Source organism: Bufo bufo, chromosome 3, assembly GCF_905171765.1.
Source record: "Bufo bufo chromosome 3, aBufBuf1.1, whole genome shotgun sequence".
Classification (NCBI taxonomy): domain Eukaryota; kingdom Metazoa; phylum Chordata; class Amphibia; order Anura; family Bufonidae; genus Bufo; species Bufo bufo.
This window is the reverse complement of record NC_053391.1, coordinates 237,364,307-237,383,531: the sequence shown is the minus strand read 5'-3', so window position 1 is coordinate 237,383,531 and position 19,225 is coordinate 237,364,307. Positions and strand designations below refer to the sequence as shown.

Below are 19,225 nucleotides of genomic sequence, written 5' to 3'. Positions count from 1 at the left end.
CTTGGATTGCGAATTTCAAAATGGACATAGTCGTGTGCATGAAGCCTTACAGAGATATATAGCACACCGTTTTTTGTTTCTGTCGGGTTTACGCAGAATCTGAAGGAGAGATCCTGTGTGGATGCTCTATTACATTCCTGTACATAAAGCAGCTGTAATAGTCATGTCCATGAGGCTTTAATAGACGTAAAGACCAGGAGAAATCCAGATAGTTTACAATAATATAGTACCATATAGTACTGAAAAAATGGGGTCTGACGTATGGTAGTCTACCCCGTCAGTGGGAATAGTTACTGTACATGCTGTAAATGTAGTGGTAAATGTTTCCAGCGTAGATGAACACATGGGGGGGAAATCCAAATAATTTTCCTTGATGCAAGAATTCCATGGGCAAAGCATACGGGAAAACCTGAAGTATGGCTGGAGAACCTGTACGGATCTCTGTGGGTACTGTGCTGCCATCATCCCATAGTCTATGTATGGATCATCCTTCCCTGGAGAATATAAAAGAACTGTATAACACAAGGCAGTTCAGCATTGGTCCCATTTATGGCAGCATGATATTGCATTACCCAGAAGAATTAGTATTAGTGACCAGTTAGTAGGGCCGCAAAGATGTGTTCTCCCCATGCCTTTTATGTATCCACACAAGTAAATCAAGATAATGGCCCCATAAAGCGTTCAAATAAATATCAGCAAATATACATTCTTGTGTCAGAATTCTATTGATCTCAAGTGTTTCCATTGATTTTTGCCAGCGATAATCTGGATCTGGAGTTACAACGCCATCGTTCTGCACAGCAATGCTATTGATCTGGATGGAGTCCTACATGGATAGGGCCGGCTCTGTCATGTCCTTCTCAGGGTTTGGTTCCTGATATTACGCTTTTTATAGCAGAAAGATTACAATTCCTACGTGAAGTCATATTTTACTGCATTTTCTGTTAACACAGGAACAAGTAGTCACATATCATTTTCGAGGGGACCAGAACAACAATTCTCACATTATAAAGTGTTATTGAATCTCGTAAAACTGAACCAGACTTTTTTTATGCAAGATAATAAAATAGATACAAATCATACATATTCATCTGCTTGACATCAACTGGCAGTATGTAGGTTTAGGAGTACAGCAGAGAGCAGCAAGGAAGCAGTGAAAGGCTTTCTTCACCCTACCCGGGTGCTTCTGTCCATTCTTCACACCACCCCCAGTGATTCTGCCGTACATTGCCTTTACTGACTGGTAAATCTGTTTAAATCTATTCACATTAGGGACCATCTAAATGGTAAAAACAATTAAATATACCACTTTTACTAGTGTATGTACGTGGTATGTAATTACACCCAAATATAGCAGAAAAATATTGTAAACTGGGATTCAATAAAACGTAACCTTTACTAGGTCATTTAAAATAATATGTCACACTGGGTGAGAGACGACATAGACAACACTTACAACATTAAATTCCTCCACTGCATCAGTTCATCTATTTTCAAGGTAGAAATGAATTGAAAGAAAAAAGGGTGGATCTCACCTCGTCTGGGCGGGGTCCACCTGTGGAGGGTGGTCCTGGCGATGGTATAGCCTTAGACCTGTGTGACCAGGTGCTGGTGTGATGCTTGGCACAGTATTAACCCCTACAAGGCCCTATTATGGCTTTCCTACCTGCCTAGGGGAAAAGGGGCTCAGTTATAGCCTGCCTACCACAATGGAGCACCCGCCCCGACAGGGGCGACCCCACACCGAGCCTTTCCCTCAGTATGGGTCTCAAGTTCTATCAAGCCCTAACTACAACGCCCTAAATGCCATGTTTCTGTCACTTCCGGACATCATCAGGGGACTTCACATGTATATTCCAGGGCAATGGAGATCAAGGTGATTTTAGCCTCGTATCCATGGACAAAATGATAAGTAGCTCTTGTCCTCACTGATGCAGGGGAAGTGTCCCTTGTCAGTCCATGGCTCACCACAAATAACAGTGATTTGGGTGAGCCATGGACTGACAAGGGACACTTCCCCTGCATCAGTGAGGACAAGAGCTACTTATCATTTTGTCCACGGATACGAGGCTTAAATCACCTTGATCTCCATTGCCCTGGAATATACATGTGAAGTCCCCTGATGATGTCCGGAAGTGACAGAAACATGGCATTTAGGGCGTTGTAGTTAGGGCTTGATAGAACTTGAGACCCATACTGAGGGAAAGGCTCGGTGTGGGGTCGCCCCTGTCGGGGCGGGTGCTCCATTGTGGTAGGCAGGCTATAACTGAGCCCCTTTTCCCCTAGGTAGGTAGGAAAGCCATAATAGGGTCTTGTAGGGGTTAATACTGTGCCAAGCATCACACCAGCACCTGGTCACACAGGTCTAAGGCTATACCATCGCCAGGACCGCCCTCCACAGGTGGACCCCGCCCAGACGAGGTGAGATCCACCCTTTTTTCTTTCAATTCATTTCTACCTTGAAAATAGATGAACTGATGCATTGGAGGAATTTAATGTTGTAAGTGTTGTCTATGTCGTCTCTCACCCAGTGTGACATATTATTTTAAATGACCTAGTAAAGGTTACGTTTTATTGAATCCCAGTTTACAATATTTTTCTACCATCTAAATGGTGGCACCATGTTTTCAACCACTGTACTTGTCTTGATTCAGAGAAAGCAGGCAGGCATAGATATCTCATCATAGAAATTACAAAGGCTTCCCACCATAAAACTGTCTAGGCAACTTGGAGGAGGGGGATGCAGATGGGTAAGTGAACATCATGATGGGGGGTTAGCATATTGGAACACCTGTTGGCTCAGAGCACAGAAGTTTTCACACTAGGAAAACCTTCCCACTCTACAAGTATGGAGAGAAAAAAAAACTATTTAAGGGGTTGTCCCACTAAAAATATTCTACCATTTTCAAGCCAGCTCCTGGATCTGAATACTTTTGTAATTGCATGTAATGAAATTTTTTGTATAGCCACAGAGTTATTTAATAAAATGTATCTGTATAGCGCCACCTGCTGTTTATTTATTTTTTCTTATTCTTTGTCCTGCTCGCTGAGATGGCCGCACATGCTCAGTTTGATCCTGCAACTGCCTCCTAAGCTGTGATAGGGAGAGCTGAGACACGCCCCCTTAGCTGCAGCAGAAAAGACCCTCCCCCTGAGCTGCCAGCTTGATATAAATCTAGCAGAGCAATGAATGGGGAGATCTCTGGATCCATGTGAGGTACAGGGCTGGTTCTAGCTTTGTGAGAAAGAGGTTGTCGTGTTCTATATGATGTCTGATTTTCATTTTTTACATTAGTCATGGGATAACCCCTTTAAGATGTGTTCACATGTGTCAGATCTGATGTGGATTTCAGATTCTGTACCAAATCTGACAATCTGCATTGCATTCATGTGAATGGGGTTTCCACAACTCCAGTCACATGCAATGTAAATTGAAGCTTCTCATCGACAGTGGTTATCTAACATGTATGGGTAGCTTTGGGGTCCTTCAGAATAATGAATCATGAGTATGAGATATTCAAGAAGGTACTACAATGTGTCCGGGACCGGGTGATACTTTGTGTTTTGTCAGGTAAACTGAAATAATCCACTGCTTTATTTCTTCTCATCCACAGTGGTCACACTTCCCTAACAGTCACTGGTACCAACCTTGACATCATACAGGAACCGAGAATTCGTGTGAAGTTTAACGGCAAAGAATCTGTGAATGTATGTCACTGGCAGGCAACAGTTCTTTTTTATTGCAAAAGACTTATGTTTCCGCTCGCTAGAATAACATGAAAACATCAAAAAATATGATCGGAAAACGACTGAAAAGAAAATAATTTGTAAAGAAAACGGGACATCTTTGATCATGTTTATTGTTCTCTGACAAGGTCACTCCTGTTAGGTCACTGCCTTCATCCTTCTGTAGGGAACACAGCACCACCTAGTGCCCATGAGCAGTACTGACAGAAAAGGAATTTCATCAGTACAAATTGTTGCAGATCATTGTTTTTTTTTTTCAATCATTTGCAACCAATTTTTGTGAATCATTTTCAAACTACAGTCAGCATTTGTTAAGATTATAGATATGGCATTTCATTTATTTTTGAACCATTTAAGTGCCATTTTAGGCTTCGGTTAGCATGCTCCAGGAGCTTTACGTGTGTCTGCAACAACATCTAACAATATTTTTTTTCTAGCAACATTTACTTTTTATTTACTAAGTTAGATAATTGTAATATTATTTAAGGTAACTATGTATTTTTCCATTCTGTAATTTCTGTGCACCTTTAAAGACTTATCATTGGTTTCTTTATCTGGACAGGTATGTAAGAATGTAAATGCTACATATATGACATGCTGGGCCCCTGCTCTTACACCAGAGTATCGCCCGGGGCTGGATGCTGTGGAGAGACCAGATGAGTTTGGCTTTATCTTCAATAACGTACAGTCACTACTCATCTTCAATAACACCAAGTTCATCTATTACCCAAACCCAACTTTCGAACTCCTCAGCACCACAGGCATCCTTGAGCAGAAGCCTGGATCTCCTATAATACTGAAGGTATGAGGCCAGCACAGGTACAGAAAGGATGTAATATTAGCAGAGCCTACAGAATCATTAACCTGGCTCAACATACAATCAGGTCCATAAATATTGGGACATCAACACAATTCTAACATTTTTGGCTCTATACACCACCACAATGGATTTGAAATGAAACGAACAAGATGTACTATAACTGCAGACTGTCAGCTTTAATTTGAGGGTATTTACATCTAAATCAGGTGAATTTTCACTTTTTAATACTTGGTTGCAAATCCTTTGCAGTCAATTACAGCCTGAAGTCTGGAACGCATAGACATCACCAGAAGCTGGGTTTCATCCCTGGTGATGCTCTGCCAGGCCTCTACTGAAACTGTCTTCAGTTCCTGCTTGTTCTTGGGGCATTTTCCCTTCAGTTTTCTCTTCAGCAAGTGAAATGCATGCGCAATCGGATTCAGGTCAGGTGATTGACTTGGCCATTGCATAACATTCCACTTCTTTCCCTTAAAAAACTCTTTGGTTGCTTTTGCAGTATGCTTTGGGTCATTGTCCATCTGCACTGTGAAGCGCCGTCCAATGAGTTCTGAAGCATTTGGCTGAATATGAGCAGATAATATTGCTTCTGCTTTGGTCAGCAGTCACATCATTAAAAAATACAAGAGAACCAGTTCCATTGGCAGCCATACATGCCCACGCCATGACACTACCACCACCATGCTTCACTGATGAGGTGGTATGCTTAGGATCATGAGCAGTTCCTTTCCTTCTCCATACTCTTCTCTTGCCATCACTCTGGTACAAGTTGATCTTGGTCTCATCTGTCCATAGGATGTTGTTCCAGAACTGTGAAGGCTTTTTTAGATGTCGTTTGGCAAACTCTAATCTGGCCTTCCTGTTTTTGAGGCTCACCAATGGTTTACATCTTGTGGTGAACCCTCTGTATTCGCTCTGGTGAAGTCTTCTCTTGATTGTTGACTTTGACACACATACACCTACCTCCTGGAGAGTGTTCTTGATCTGGCCAACTGTTTTGAAGGGTGTTTTCTTTACCAGGGAAAGAATTCTTCGGTCATCCACCACAGTTGTTTTCCGTGGTCTTCCAGGTCTTTTGGTATTGCTGAGCTCACCGGTGCATTCCTTCTTTTTAAGAATGTTCCAAACAGTTGTTTTGGCCACGCCTAATGTTTTTGCTATCTCTCTGATGGGTTTGTTTTGTTTTTTCAGCCTAATGATGGCTTGCTTCACTGATAGTGACAGCTCTTTGGATCTCATCTTGAGAGTTGACAGCAACAGATTTCAAATGCAAATAGCACACTTGAAATGAACTCTGGACCTTTTATCTGCTCATTGTAATTGGGATAATGAGGGAATAACACACACCTGGCCATGGAACAGCTGAGAAGCCAATTGTCCTATTACTTTTGGTCCCTTAACAAGTGGGAGGCACATATGCAAACTGTAGTAATTCCTACACCGTTCACCTGATTTGGATGTAAATACCTTCAAATTAAAGCTGACAGTCTGCAGTTAAAGCACATCTTGTTTGTTTCATTTCAAATCCATTATGGTGGTGTATAGAGCCAAAAATGTTACAATTGTGTCAATGTCCCAATATTTATGGACCTGACTGTATGTATTAGCGTATTTCTTACCTTTCCTTCACTTAACATGACCTGTCCATTCTCTACAGGGGAAAAACCTGAGTCCTCCTGCTGCAGGAGGGGTCAAGCTAAATTACACCGTGTTGATTGGTGATACTCCATGCGCAGTGACTGTATCTGAGACACAGCTTCTTTGTGAGTCCCCCAATCTCACTGGACAGCACAAAGTGACCGTAAGTTCCTTCCTTCAAGAGCTTTATTCTAGACAAATTCAGCACATAATTCTACGAAAGTCACAGAATTTTGATAGTAATGGCGTATTCACATCTCTGTTGATTTCTTACATCAGAGGAACCGAATGGCAGCAGCGCTGACTGCGGCGTTTTCTCAGCTCACCAAGCACAGTACTGTACATTGTATAGACTCTCTGCTTGGTGTCACGGCTCAGCTCTATTCACTTGAATGGGGCTGTGCTGTGCCTAGGCCATGTGACCAATGAACATGACGTCACATGTCGTAGATTCTACTGAATCACCGGTGTCTTCTCAAACAGCTGATCAGCAGGGATCCTGGGTGTTGGACCCCCAACGATCAGATATCCCGAGGATAAGTCATTAGTATAAAAGTCTCATAAATCTCTTTAAATGACGGATAGAAACAGAAACTGTTTCTACCTCATCATCCATTGAGTACAAAGTCAGTGTTAAAAATGGAAAGCTTCATTCCATCATGCATCTATTATTTTTGGCACAAAGTGATGTCCTGCAGAAAGAACTTTTTCTGCTGCCAAAAATGGCAAAAAACTAGTAGAGCATACACTAACAAATGGAGATTAAAATCGACATGTTTTGTTCCATGTTAACAAAGCTCTAAAGCTTTGTTCATCATTTAAGTTTTATGCATTTTTTTCTGCTCTTTGCCCAAGTTTTGCAGAACTTGTAGAGAGTACAAAAACCAACCTATAAAAAGCCTATACAATAATATCCACCTATCAGTAATTGTTTTAGATAGATAGATATTAGATAGATAGATAGAAAAAAAGATAGATAGAGAGATAGATAGATAGATAGATAGATAGATAGATATGAGAGATATAGATAGATAGATATGAGAGATATAGATATGATAGATATGAGATAGATAGATAGATAGATAGATAGATAGATAGATAGATAGATAGATAGATATGAGATAGATATGATAGATAGATAGATATGATAGATATGAGATAGATAGACCTTTAGACATAATATATACGGTAAATATATATACCCTATGAAAGTGCTTGTTATGATCATGCTTCTTGACTCATCTATGGGCTAGGTGATTATTTGTATGATGGTAAAGCACTTGGTATAGTTTTTTACTAAGAACAGTGTATACAGGATAGTGGATTATAAAACATAAGGAGTATTGAACATCAGGAAACAATGTGCTGTGTAACAACATTAGATGTGTATTGGCCAGACCTGCCGACCTCAATTAGACCGGCTGACCATCTAATGTGCATGAGGGTCTCCCGACTCATTCCCCATAGAAGATGTTGGGTCTGGCTATGGGATTTTAACAAACACAACAGCTCCATTCCTGACCAAGTGCACATGCATGTGGGAAGGATAGCTATCAGTCCAAGGGGTATTCATCCAACAGCTATCTAATGTACAGTACAGACCAAAAGTTTGGACACACCTTCTCATTCAAAGAGTTTTCTTTATTTTCATGACTATGAAGGCATCAAAACTATGAATTAACACATGTGGAATTATATACATAACAAACAAGTGTGAAACAACTGAAAATATGTCATATTCTAGGTTCTTCAAAGTAGCCACCTTTTGCTTTGATTACTGCTTTGCACACTCTTGGCATTCTCTTGATGAGCTTCAAGAGGTAGTCCCCTGAAATGGTCTTCCAACAGTCTTGAAGGAGTTCCCACAGATGCTTAGCACTTGTTGGCCCTTTTGCCTTCACTCTTCGGTCCAGCTCACCCCAAACCATCTCGATTGGGTTCAGGTCCGGTGACTGTGGAGGCCAGGTCATCTGGCGCAGCACCCCATCACTCTCCTTCATGGTCAAATAGCCCTTACTTTCAAAGTTTTCCCAATTTTTTGGCTGACTGACTGACCTTCATTTCTTAAAGTAATGATGGCCACTCGTTTTTCTTTACTTAGCTGCTTTTTTCTTGCCATAATACAAATTCTAACAGTCTATTCAGTAGGACTATCAGCTGTGTATCCACCTGACTTCTCCTCAACGCCACTGATGGTCCCAACCCCATTTATAAGGCAAGAAATCCCACTTATTAAACCTGACAGGGCACACCTGTGAAGTGAAAACCATTTCAGGGGACTACCTCTTGAAGCTCATCAAGAGAATGCCAAGAGTGCAAAGCAGTAATCAAAGCAAAAGGTGGCTACTTTTAAGAACCTAGAATATGACATATTTTCAGTTGTTTCACACTTGTTTGTTATGTATATAATTCCACATGTGTTAATTCATAGTTTTTGATGCCTTCAGTGTAAATCTACAATTTTCATAGTCATGAAAATAAAGAAAACTCTTTGAATGAGAAGGTGTGTCCAAACTTTTGGTCTGTACTGTATATAGCCAGCCTAAGGGGGAGTTCACATCACCGTTTAGCTTTCCGTTCCTCTGAACTGTCAGAAGAACAGAAAAATTAAGAAAAAAATGAATCAGTTATTTGGAACATAAGTTACGCTCAGTTAGCATCAGTTTGCACAATAATAACTGATCCTTCATTTTTTTTTTTTGTATCAGTTATGATCATTTTGTGTAACTTCCTTCAGAGATCAGTTATTCTTGACGGGAGTAAAAGTCCTGCATGAAGGACTGCTTTGCGGTAAGCAGATCCGGCAGGCTGTTCTGGCCAGATCCGTGAATACTAAGCGCTGCTGAGATATTCACTATATGGAGACCAGCTGAGATTTGCCCGCTACCCGGCAAATATGCTGAGAAGCAGCTGGGCAAAAACAGCTGCATTCAGCGGTATATGCCCAGCTGCTCCTCGGCATATATACCCAGTTGCAGAGGGTTTCTCCTCCGGTCCCCATTATAGTGAATGGGGACAGTTGGTATCTCAGTAGCGCCCAGGATTCACGGATCCAGCTGGCTGTTCCCACCTGGAACAGTTTGCCGGATCTGCTTACCACAAATGTAAAACAAGCCTAAGGCTTAATACTTTCAAGCTTACCCTACCTGCCTTTTGACCCAAAGTGGACATATGAAAAAAAGCTATTGGGTAGGTCACAGTTATAGGAGATCTAGTATTGGACATTGTTGTTTAGTTGGGAGACTCCTTCACATGCTGACATTTTTGTCATCATTGTATACTCCAAGAATTTTCTTTGTCTTCTTCTAGGTTCATGTTGGTGGAATGGTTTTTTCACCTGGCTCTGTCAATGTGATTTCTGATAGCCTCTTGACACTTCCTGCTATTGTCAGCATAGCCGCCGGTGGAAGCCTTCTTCTCATCATTGTCATCATTGTACTCATTGCATACAAACGCAAATCCAGAGAGAATGACCTCACTTTGAAGAGGTTGCAGATGCAGATGGACAACCTGGAATCCCGGGTGGCTCTCGAATGTAAAGAAGGTGAGTAATTAAAGTATTAAGAAGACTTTTATAAAATGAGTAGCGTCATGGGCTGTGTGGCTCATTCCATCACCAGATTCCGAGCCAGGGTCATAGGTTGATGTTTCCTTTAATACGAAAAGAGACTTTTTTGTCCCAACGTTTAATGTAGTATTGATTTTGTTCCTACGGATCGGATCGCTGTATTAAATTTGTCTTCTTTTGTTTTTGCATGTGTTCGGTTGAGCTGAACAACAATCAGACATGTAAAAGGGGTTTTGTTTCAGCAGCTGATCCCTGGTCTGAGATGTGTATACATTTCACCGGACACGGAACAAGTGGATAAATAGCCGCCATCTGCTGTCTGTGACTTTAACTAGCTGTGACCTTATACGAGTGCAGAGTGGGCAAAGGTTAGATAGAGATGGCAGTCTGACATAATCACAGTGGGATTACATTTCAGTATGTTTTCTTAATGTACAAGAATGCGTCACGTGTGGCCACAAAATATAGAGCAGCTGGACTATACGATCATGCAGAATAGCCCTGGTCGACACATATTGGACTGAGGACTGACAAGGGTATTCACATAACCCATGTATTTCGACATTTCACAACTTCTGTTTCTGATAAAAATCCCAGGGCCCATTCACACGACTGTCTGTTGTTTGCGTTCCGCAAAATGTCGATCCGTTGTTCCTCGCAAATGTCTGAAGTCTATTCTGTCATACTTCCTCACCCGTTACACAAGATTCAAAGGTGACATGACAGTGCATTAAAGGTTGCGGACACGGATCCGCAAAATATGCATTGCGTGCAGAACACATTCTGTGTGCAATCTGCACTATTGCAGAACCATAGACTTCAATGGGGCCACGGACTGCATTTTGCGGAAAAGTATAGGACATGTCCTATCTTTATTGTGGACATACGGTATGCTAAACGTGGATTTTGCGGTCCCGTAGACGTGAATGAGTCAAAAATGCTGAACAGATGCGTAAATAAAAATACAGTCGTGTGAATGGGCCCTAAGGCCTAGCTCATACTTTATGTTTAGTCAGTATTTGGTCAATGATTTCCATCAGTGATTGACACCAGGAGTGGGTCTGAAACACAACATAGGAGCAAACCTTTCCATTATATATTTCTCTGTGTATGCTTTAATTCTAGTTTTGGCTTTTGGAAATCAGTGACCAAACACCATGTGAATAAGGCCTAGATCTCATGTTTAGCTGATAACTGAGAGACAGTGTCAGTTCTATTGCAGTCTTCACTGCACAGTTGCAGCTTATTTGAATTTTTCAATGACTTTTGCTGCATTAAGTTTCAATGTAAAGTTTGCTGCATCTGTTTATTTAACGTGTTAAGTATCACATTTAAGAGCGCTACATCTGTATTTTGTCTGGTGACTTAGTAGTTTAATGAACTGCTTTGACCATGCTTTCCATAGTTATTGCTGTCTACCTTAGTTATTGGTTTTTCACACAGTAAGGGCTATTGCCCACGAACGTGAGGGTTCCGTGCCCGTGCTGCAGACTGCATACGGCGGTTCTGTAATACACGGGTCACCAGCCGTGTGCATTCCGCATCACAGATGCGAACCCATTCACTCGAATGGGTCTGCAAATCCGGAGATGCGGTGCGGATGCACGGATCGAATCCCCACGGAAGCACTACGGAGTGCTTCCGTGGTGTTTCTGGACCTGCCTCTGCACCGCAAAAAAGTAGTGCATGCAGTACTTTTTTGCGGTGCGGAACCATAGGGTGCGGATTGCGGACCCCATTCAAGTGAATGGTCCGCGATCTGCATGCGGCTGCCCCACGGTCGGTGCCCGTGCATTGCGGTCCCCAGCACGGGCACAGAGCCCTTACGTTCGTGGGCATGAGCCCTAATTAGGGGACGTTCACACAGAGTTTTTTGGAGGAGGATTTGAGGCAGTTTTTACTGCAGATTTCTCAGCCAGAGACAGAAATGGATCCAGCAGGAAGGAGAAGTATAAGTCCTTCTGTTTCCAGGATAAGTCCTTTATATTTCCAATTCCTTTCAAATCCACTTCTGATTATGGCTGAAAACACCTTCAGGAGAATCTACCTCCTCCCAAAAACTGTAGTGATGGTAGATCCAAATCTTTTTTCTGTTTACAGTAAATATTATGAGTTCCTGATCTCTGTAAGTTATACCGTATTGGCCCTGCTGTGGCCGAATGAACATGGCCGCTAGTATCGCGAGACTGTAGGAGTCTTGCGCATGTGCCATTACTGTAAGTAGCGGCGCATGCCGGACTGTATTACAGAACAAATTGGAACCCAAACAAACCTTGTGTAGTCTGGTCTTGGTGTTTGTAATTATTTGGGTCATAGTTTAATGTGACTATAGTGCTCATCGAGGTGGTAGTCATATAATATTTTAGTAGCAGCAAAGTCAATCTAGTAATGTAATTCTAGGTTCTCATGTTTGAATTGATTTCTTGATCTGCAGCTTCTCTGTTCTAGGGCATCCCATGCTGCCTCTGTGGACCTGATGCATTATGTATTTCTTTTCTGTTATTTTCAGCTTTTGCAGAGTTACAGACTGATATAAATGAATTAACTAGTGACCTGGATCGCTCAGGTATCCCTTACCTGGATTATCGGACCTATGCCATGAGAGTGCTGTTTCCTGGAATAGAAGATCATCCAGTGCTCCGAGAATTAGAGGTTACAAGCACCATATTTCTTTATTTTTAACCATTGGGACAAACACAATTTTTGCACATGTTTATTATCTGTCAGACCTTTTCTTTTAACCCCTACTGCTTCTATCCCTCACTGGGTAGAGGGGCAAGTCAGTCTACTTTAACACACGTTGGATGCCTAGGAGACAAATCTTGGGTAGTCCTGGATTATTATATTGATGACCTATTCTGAGGATAGCTCATCAATATCTGAATGCCCAAATCCCAATACCACCACCATGCATCGGCTTAAAAGGGACCACCGTGAACCTTAAAAGTGAATGGGATTGTGCTGCATCGCAGCAAGCACAGCTGCTATACAATGTATGGCGCTGTGCGTGGTATAGTATGAAGTGGCCACAGCGCTACGACCCCCTCAGCCAGAGATTGGCAGAGATCCAAGGAGTCACACCTGCAGAGTCAGATATTGGTTGTCTATCCCAAGGATAGGCCATCAATATTACAATCCCAGACAACCCCTTTAATAGCCTAAGCTATTTAATTGCCATACTGAGTTACAGTTTGTTGTTACAAGATCTGAGTTATCGGACTGGGGCGTCTCCGTATGACAGTGAGCTGATCTAACTTTCCAGAAAAGTTATCGTTTCTATAAATTGAATCATTTGCAGAGAACACTTTTCTTGGAAATGCTTTTTGACTTTTGTCACATCAGGAATTGTTGGCTGTTGCTCGTAGTATGTGTTTGTTGCTTGCTAATCACATTTCCAGACATACGGTATAATATGTAGGATACAAGTAAGGCCTCATGCACACGACCGTTCCTTTTTTGCGGTCCGCAAACCTCGGATCCGCAGAAAACGTAAGCCGTTCGTGTGCCTTCCGCAATTTGCGGAATGGAACGGGCGGCCCATTGTAGACATGCCTATTTTTGTCCGCAAAACGGACAAGAATAGGACATGCTATATTTTTTTGCGGGGCCTCGGAACGGAGCAACGGATGCGGACAGCACACAGAGTGCAAAAACTGTGGCTCGGATGCGGACCCGAAAAACGGTCTAACACTAATTTGCACTGTAACACCACTATGTTAATAATGGCAGTTTTATGTGAGGTGTACCATCCATCTACTTTATTATTGGAATGTATACACACTTCTTGAGTTACCAGGCAGCTTGACAAACATAGGAGGTAGTGTAATTCAGACAGAATCTTTCTGGCTACTGGCGCAGGCTGTTTTCTGTTAACTCTCTGTCTCAGAACAGCCATGGGTCATTGACCCACTGTGATGGACTGCAGCCGAGCTAGGAGTCGGTGCAAGGATGCCGGTAATGAATTCCAGGGAAGGTAATGGCCTCATATTAAATCTGTCTCAAGGGAGGTAGAGATATGAGGGGCTAGATATTCACTTGGGAAAGGGAGAGTGGTGGCAGCATGGATAAAATGTAGCAGAGGTGGAAATGGCACTTTTATTGCAGAAGACTGGTGCTGTCTTCAGTTGCACACGGCAAGGTGCACATATAGTATTGCTGAAGGCAGCTTTGTTTCTGCTATAGTGCATCATTCCACATCTGCTTTGAAAACATAACTTTCATTTTATATTGCCATTTACACAACTATGTGATTTCTTTATTTCATTTGAATTTTTGAGAGGCCTAGCCACAGGTCATCATTCTTCTTTTGAGCTTCAGCCTAGGTACACCAGATAAATTATGGTTTTATGATGATTGCCTCTGGTTTCCAGCTTGGAAGTAGTTAACTAGAATCATAAAAGTCTTTTCTATCTTACTGCTATTCCTTTAGGTTCAAGGCAATGGACAGCAGAGTGTGGAGAAAGCCTTGAAGCTCTTTGCACAGCTGATCAACAACAAGGTTTTTCTACTGACTTTCATCCGCACCCTGGAGATGCAGCGTAGTTTTTCCATGCGTGACAGGGGAAACGTGGCTTCGCTCATCATGACGGCTCTACAAGGGAAGCTGGAATATGCCACAGATGTCTTGAAACAGCTGCTTTCAGACCTGATTGAGAAGAACCTAGAGAACAAGAATCACCCCAAGCTGCTATTGCGCAGGTAAGGATTGGGAGCATGTAAGCGATCATACTAGAAAAGTCAGAAGAGCTTCCTCCTATGTTTTTTTTTTTATAGGTAGAGGTGATCATACAGTACATGACTGGTGAGGCATTAGTTCATCCTTTGCAGCCCTTTAAATAATATTGAGTGCTTATTATGAAAACAGAGGCATAGCTTAAGGGGGTTCTCCAGGAATCAAGAATATAAAATTACAGAAAATATGTAAATATTACTTTATTATAAATATATTCCCAAATACATTTCATTAGTTAAAATGTCTCGTTTTGTGTAGGGACCAATCATCAGGGGAAATAAAATGTCCCCCGTCCTATTAGTACACACAAAACCTGTCCTAATCACAGAGCAGGACAAGTTATTTCACAACACTGAGCTAAAGAACTGCCTTAGCTTCCTCTCTGCTCTGCTTGTCTGGGATTATGATCCTGAATACATCTGATAAGATCTTCAGCTAAATCTCTGTAAAAAATGGAGTTCATGAGGAGACATGAAGTACAGAGAGGAGGTAAGGATGTGGCTAATGAGCAGCAGCACTTGTGTGCAGTCTCCATTACCACAGTCTGTCCTGTCCGTCCTCTCTGTACTTCATGTCTCCTCATGAACTCTATTCCTACTGAGATTCAGCTGAAGATCTTTTCAGCTGTATTCATGATCATAATCCTTGACAAGCAGAGCAGAGAGGAGGATGAAGCTGCTCTTTAGCTCAGTGTTCAGAAGTAACTTGTCCTGCTTTGTGATTAGGATAGGTTTTGTGTGTACTTATAGGATGGCGGCCATTTTATTTTTCCTGATGATTGCTCCCCAGATAAAATAAGCCATTATAATCAATTAAAGGTATTTGGGAATATATTTATATTAAAGTAATATTTACGTATTTTCATTTTCTTAATTCCTGAAGAACCATTTTCAAAGTGTTTTCAACCATTTAGGTATTGATGACCCCCCACTGAAAAGCTGCTTGCAGAAACATAACAGTGAATGGAGCTGAATGCAAAAGGCTCCATCCACTGTGTAGTGGCCATGCTGGCATACTGCAGCTCAGGTCACATTCACTTGAATTTTTGCCTGATCAATGTATTTGACTTGTGTACAGGTATTATCACTTATGTACTGAAAACATTTTCATAGTATAAATCAGCCTGTTTGCAACGTAGTGTCAGCTTCAGCCTGACTTTTCTACAAGTGTAAGGACAAATTATAAAACAGTACTGTATATACAGTAGACAGGGGTCAGAATATGTTGTAATTATCAGTGCCTTCCTCTTGATCATACTTGGTGTGCCCTTGGTCAGGTAGTGCAGAGACAGCTCCGTCAAGTATGTGCTGATAGCTTGAGTCAGCTGAAGATCCGCAAGCAGTGTTAACATCTCAGAGGTCATGACCGCAGGCTGCTTACTATTGTAACGCACCTAAGCCATTAACTGGCAGGAAAATAGCAGTTGTAACCTAAGCAGTTGTTAGGCATTATTACCTTGGATAAGTGGGTCAAGATGCTTACGCTCTAGTTGTTTACATCTTACTGACACTGCCCCAGTCTGAACAGGTAGGTTATTTGTGTCTTAAATTGACTTTATAAGCATCCGAATGCTTCACAGCAAGAATGCAATCTTGACAAAAGCTTCCTCCTCACACGGTAATACTTATTGTGCCGCTTTCATGTTCTAATTTACATTTTTACAATTAAAGTGCCAACGATAACCTCTTGGCATCGCTCCAGCTTTTGACAGTGATGTGCAGATAACATGGCTTTCGGAGCGACTCCTGCTTGCCTGCTGATTATGCATTTCCAGCGTCATACCTCCCATCATTTCAAGTGGCCGAAGAGGCACACTTAACAGATTAGCATAAGCAGCAGCTATAGACCCGCATACAAAAGCCAGCCACACACGATGAAGCAGCTCTGCAAGCGGCTGCAGCGGTAAAGGGCCACTCTGCAATGTTGTTTGGTTACTCTGTCATTGCTCGTTTTTGTTAACAGCCCTCCATATTCTGTTTCTGGGCCTGGCTGGTGCCCCTGTAAACTGTGCCCCCCATATATGACATCATAAGGATTCATTATAAACTGTTAAGAGGGACTGGAGCTTTGCTTCTCCAGTACAGAGCTCTCACTCCTTGTTCATATACATTGCCTGCTTTGATAAATGTAAAGATTCTGGAAAACAGCAAGCTCCCTCCATTAGCTTGTATGGGAAGCTAAGTCTATTGCATCCTTAAAGGGAACCTGCCACCTTAAAAATGCAGTACAATCTGCAGACAGCATTTTACAGAGCAGGAGGAGCTGAGTATATAGTGTGTGTGGAAAGATTTCCATGCTTAGGAGTCCAATGGGCGGTCCTACTTACTGACTGACAGCTATCTCCGTATGCTTTGTCATGCAGAGATGTTAATCACTGAGTAGGACTACCCTCTGGACTTCTAAGCATAGAAAATGCAGGGATGTACAGAATATGTTCCCATAAAGCTGTATACTGCATATATACTTCTGCAGATTGGACTGGATTTTCATGGTGACAGGTTCCCTGTAACTTATTCCCTACACTAATGCCCCAAAGTGTTTCCATGAAAGACATGAACAGTTCATGAGGGAATCATTATGTATAAACGTGAAAGCAAATACCATATCAAGTATCACAGTATATCACAAAAATCCATCACTTGGTGCATTACAATGGAGCCGCCTAGTGCACCCACATGTTGGTGAACATGGCATTTGCTCTGATTGGCATCTCCAACAATCAATCCTAGATGACTAAAACAAAGGTCTATATGGGCACCGTTTTTGGGGCAGGTGCTCTGTTTTGCCTAACATAGTTGACAGGGAGAGTTGTAGGGACAATATGAGGTCTCTTGCTAACATTCATCTTTTTATCCCCTCAGTTTGGACTTATTATACCCACTGCATTGCTGCCTACTTATTAATTGTACCTGGTGGTATCATGGACGCATTGGGGGGCATTTATCAAGACTGGCATTCCCATATGCCAGTCTTGATCCCTGTGCGCCAAAGTGAGATGCGCAAAATTTATTAAAGGGGTTGTCCGGGCCTTTACTATTGATGACCTATCCTTAGGATAGGTCATCAATATCAGATCGGCGGGTATCCGAAACCCAGCACCCCCGCCGATCAGCTGTATGAGGAGATGGCGCGCGGTGAGCAGGTGACCATAGACAGCAGCAGCGGACAGGAAGATAAGAGAGATGGCACATGCGCACCATCTCCTCATACAGCTGATCGACGGGGGTGCTGGGTGTCAGACCCCCGCTGATCTGATATTGATGACCTATCCTGAGGATAGGTCATTAATAGTAAAAGCCTAGACAGCCCCTTTAAGAGGCAGATGCCTCTTAATAAATTAGTTCCATCTCTGGTGCTCCTTGCGCCAGAAACTCAGGGCTGGCGTAGACTTCAGCTATAACTTATACTAGTTTCTGGCATCATTTATAGTAAATCCGGCAGGCCGCACAAAGCTCCGCCCGCTCTGGCTTTGGAAAAGTCTTCAAAAGCTCAAAAAGTCTCAAATTATGGCATGTGCCGGAATTTGCTACTTTTTTTACACCGCAATAGTAAATAGTAAAGACTTTATAAATGCTCCTGATGTCTTTTCTGTTCTGTGTATATCATGGTTTTGGGTTCAGTGGTGGTGTTATACATGTACCAAGGTATATTCATGATTACCAGGTCAGTATTACCAGTGAGAATATGGATGCAGTTTAAAGAGAGAGCAGGGCACGAGCAGAGAGTCTATGTCGTGCTTTCAGCATCTCGTGTGTTAATCCCAGGTTGTACATTCAGACGTAGAAGAGCTAGATTTGACTTATGGAGCGTTAATGTGTAACCATCATTTCAATGTTATTTCACAAAGCTGTAGAGAAGCTACTGTACATCCAGTGATAGCTGCCCACCGCCTCTTTATCAGAGCATATCCTTACCGTTATCATGGCTTCCCCATGTGCACAGATATCTGCTTTATAAAGCAAAAGGGGGTTTATAGATTTAGGCTTAATACCTAATGGAACTTGACAATATAATTTCCTATACATTCATGATATAAGGTCTCTGTGTGCAAATATCTCTGTGTTCTTATTAGCCCCTAGGATGTAGTGATTTGGTCATATATTGCTGTTGGTTCCCTGTTGGGAGATGGTTGTAGAAGAAGACAGCTTACGTGAGATAAACTGGAGATGATGTGAATACACGCCATGCAGTGGTACAGTTTGCAATGCAAGATTATGACTTTATGCCATGGTTTAGGTGAATGCAGCAATGCTTTGTTGTCTGGTCCAAACCAAGTCATGTTTCTCTGTTTAATGAGTGGATAACATGGAGTGCAGCTAACACTTGTAGTTCCAATGATGAGCTTCAAATTAACCTTTGGATTATCCCCAATCTCATCTCTATAGGTTCTTTACTTTGTATGTGTCTAGGCAGTAAAACTTATTTGAGAGGACCACCAAAAATTGCATTGAAAAGTGGTCTTCTAGGGGAATGGTCCTCTCAAAGAAGATGGGCAGTATGCATAACATATGGTGGAACTGAAAATCTGGCACAAGCAATCTGGTCTGAATAAGAAGGTGGTCTTCTCAAAGTGGTGGTCTTCAGATGTTTCACTGATTTATGTTCTTGGACACTGTAATCCCATTTAAACATGTAAAGTCCTCAGTTGTAGCTACTTTTAAGACCTGCTGGTTACTGATTCCATATTCTGTAGGGGGTGTGTGAGCTGTGTATACGTCTAGTG

The 19,225-nt window shown here is 42.0% G+C and overlaps 1 protein-coding gene across 2 annotated transcripts in view; it reads left to right on the top strand.

The window, feature by feature from the left end:
- Window positions 1-19,225, top strand: part of PLXNA2 (plexin A2) — a 301,825-nt gene that overhangs the window by 260,943 nt on the left and 21,657 nt on the right. For both annotated transcript variants that reach the window (XM_040424057.1, XM_040424056.1), the window contains 6 exons: window positions 3,615-3,708; window positions 4,310-4,549; window positions 6,222-6,365; window positions 9,512-9,746; window positions 12,280-12,422; window positions 14,200-14,468. In XM_040424057.1, the coding sequence (XP_040279991.1) occupies window positions 3,615-3,708; window positions 4,310-4,549; window positions 6,222-6,365; window positions 9,512-9,746; window positions 12,280-12,422; window positions 14,200-14,468 (1,125 nt within the window). The remainder of the gene's footprint in view (window positions 1-3,614; window positions 3,709-4,309; window positions 4,550-6,221; window positions 6,366-9,511; window positions 9,747-12,279; window positions 12,423-14,199; window positions 14,469-19,225) is intronic.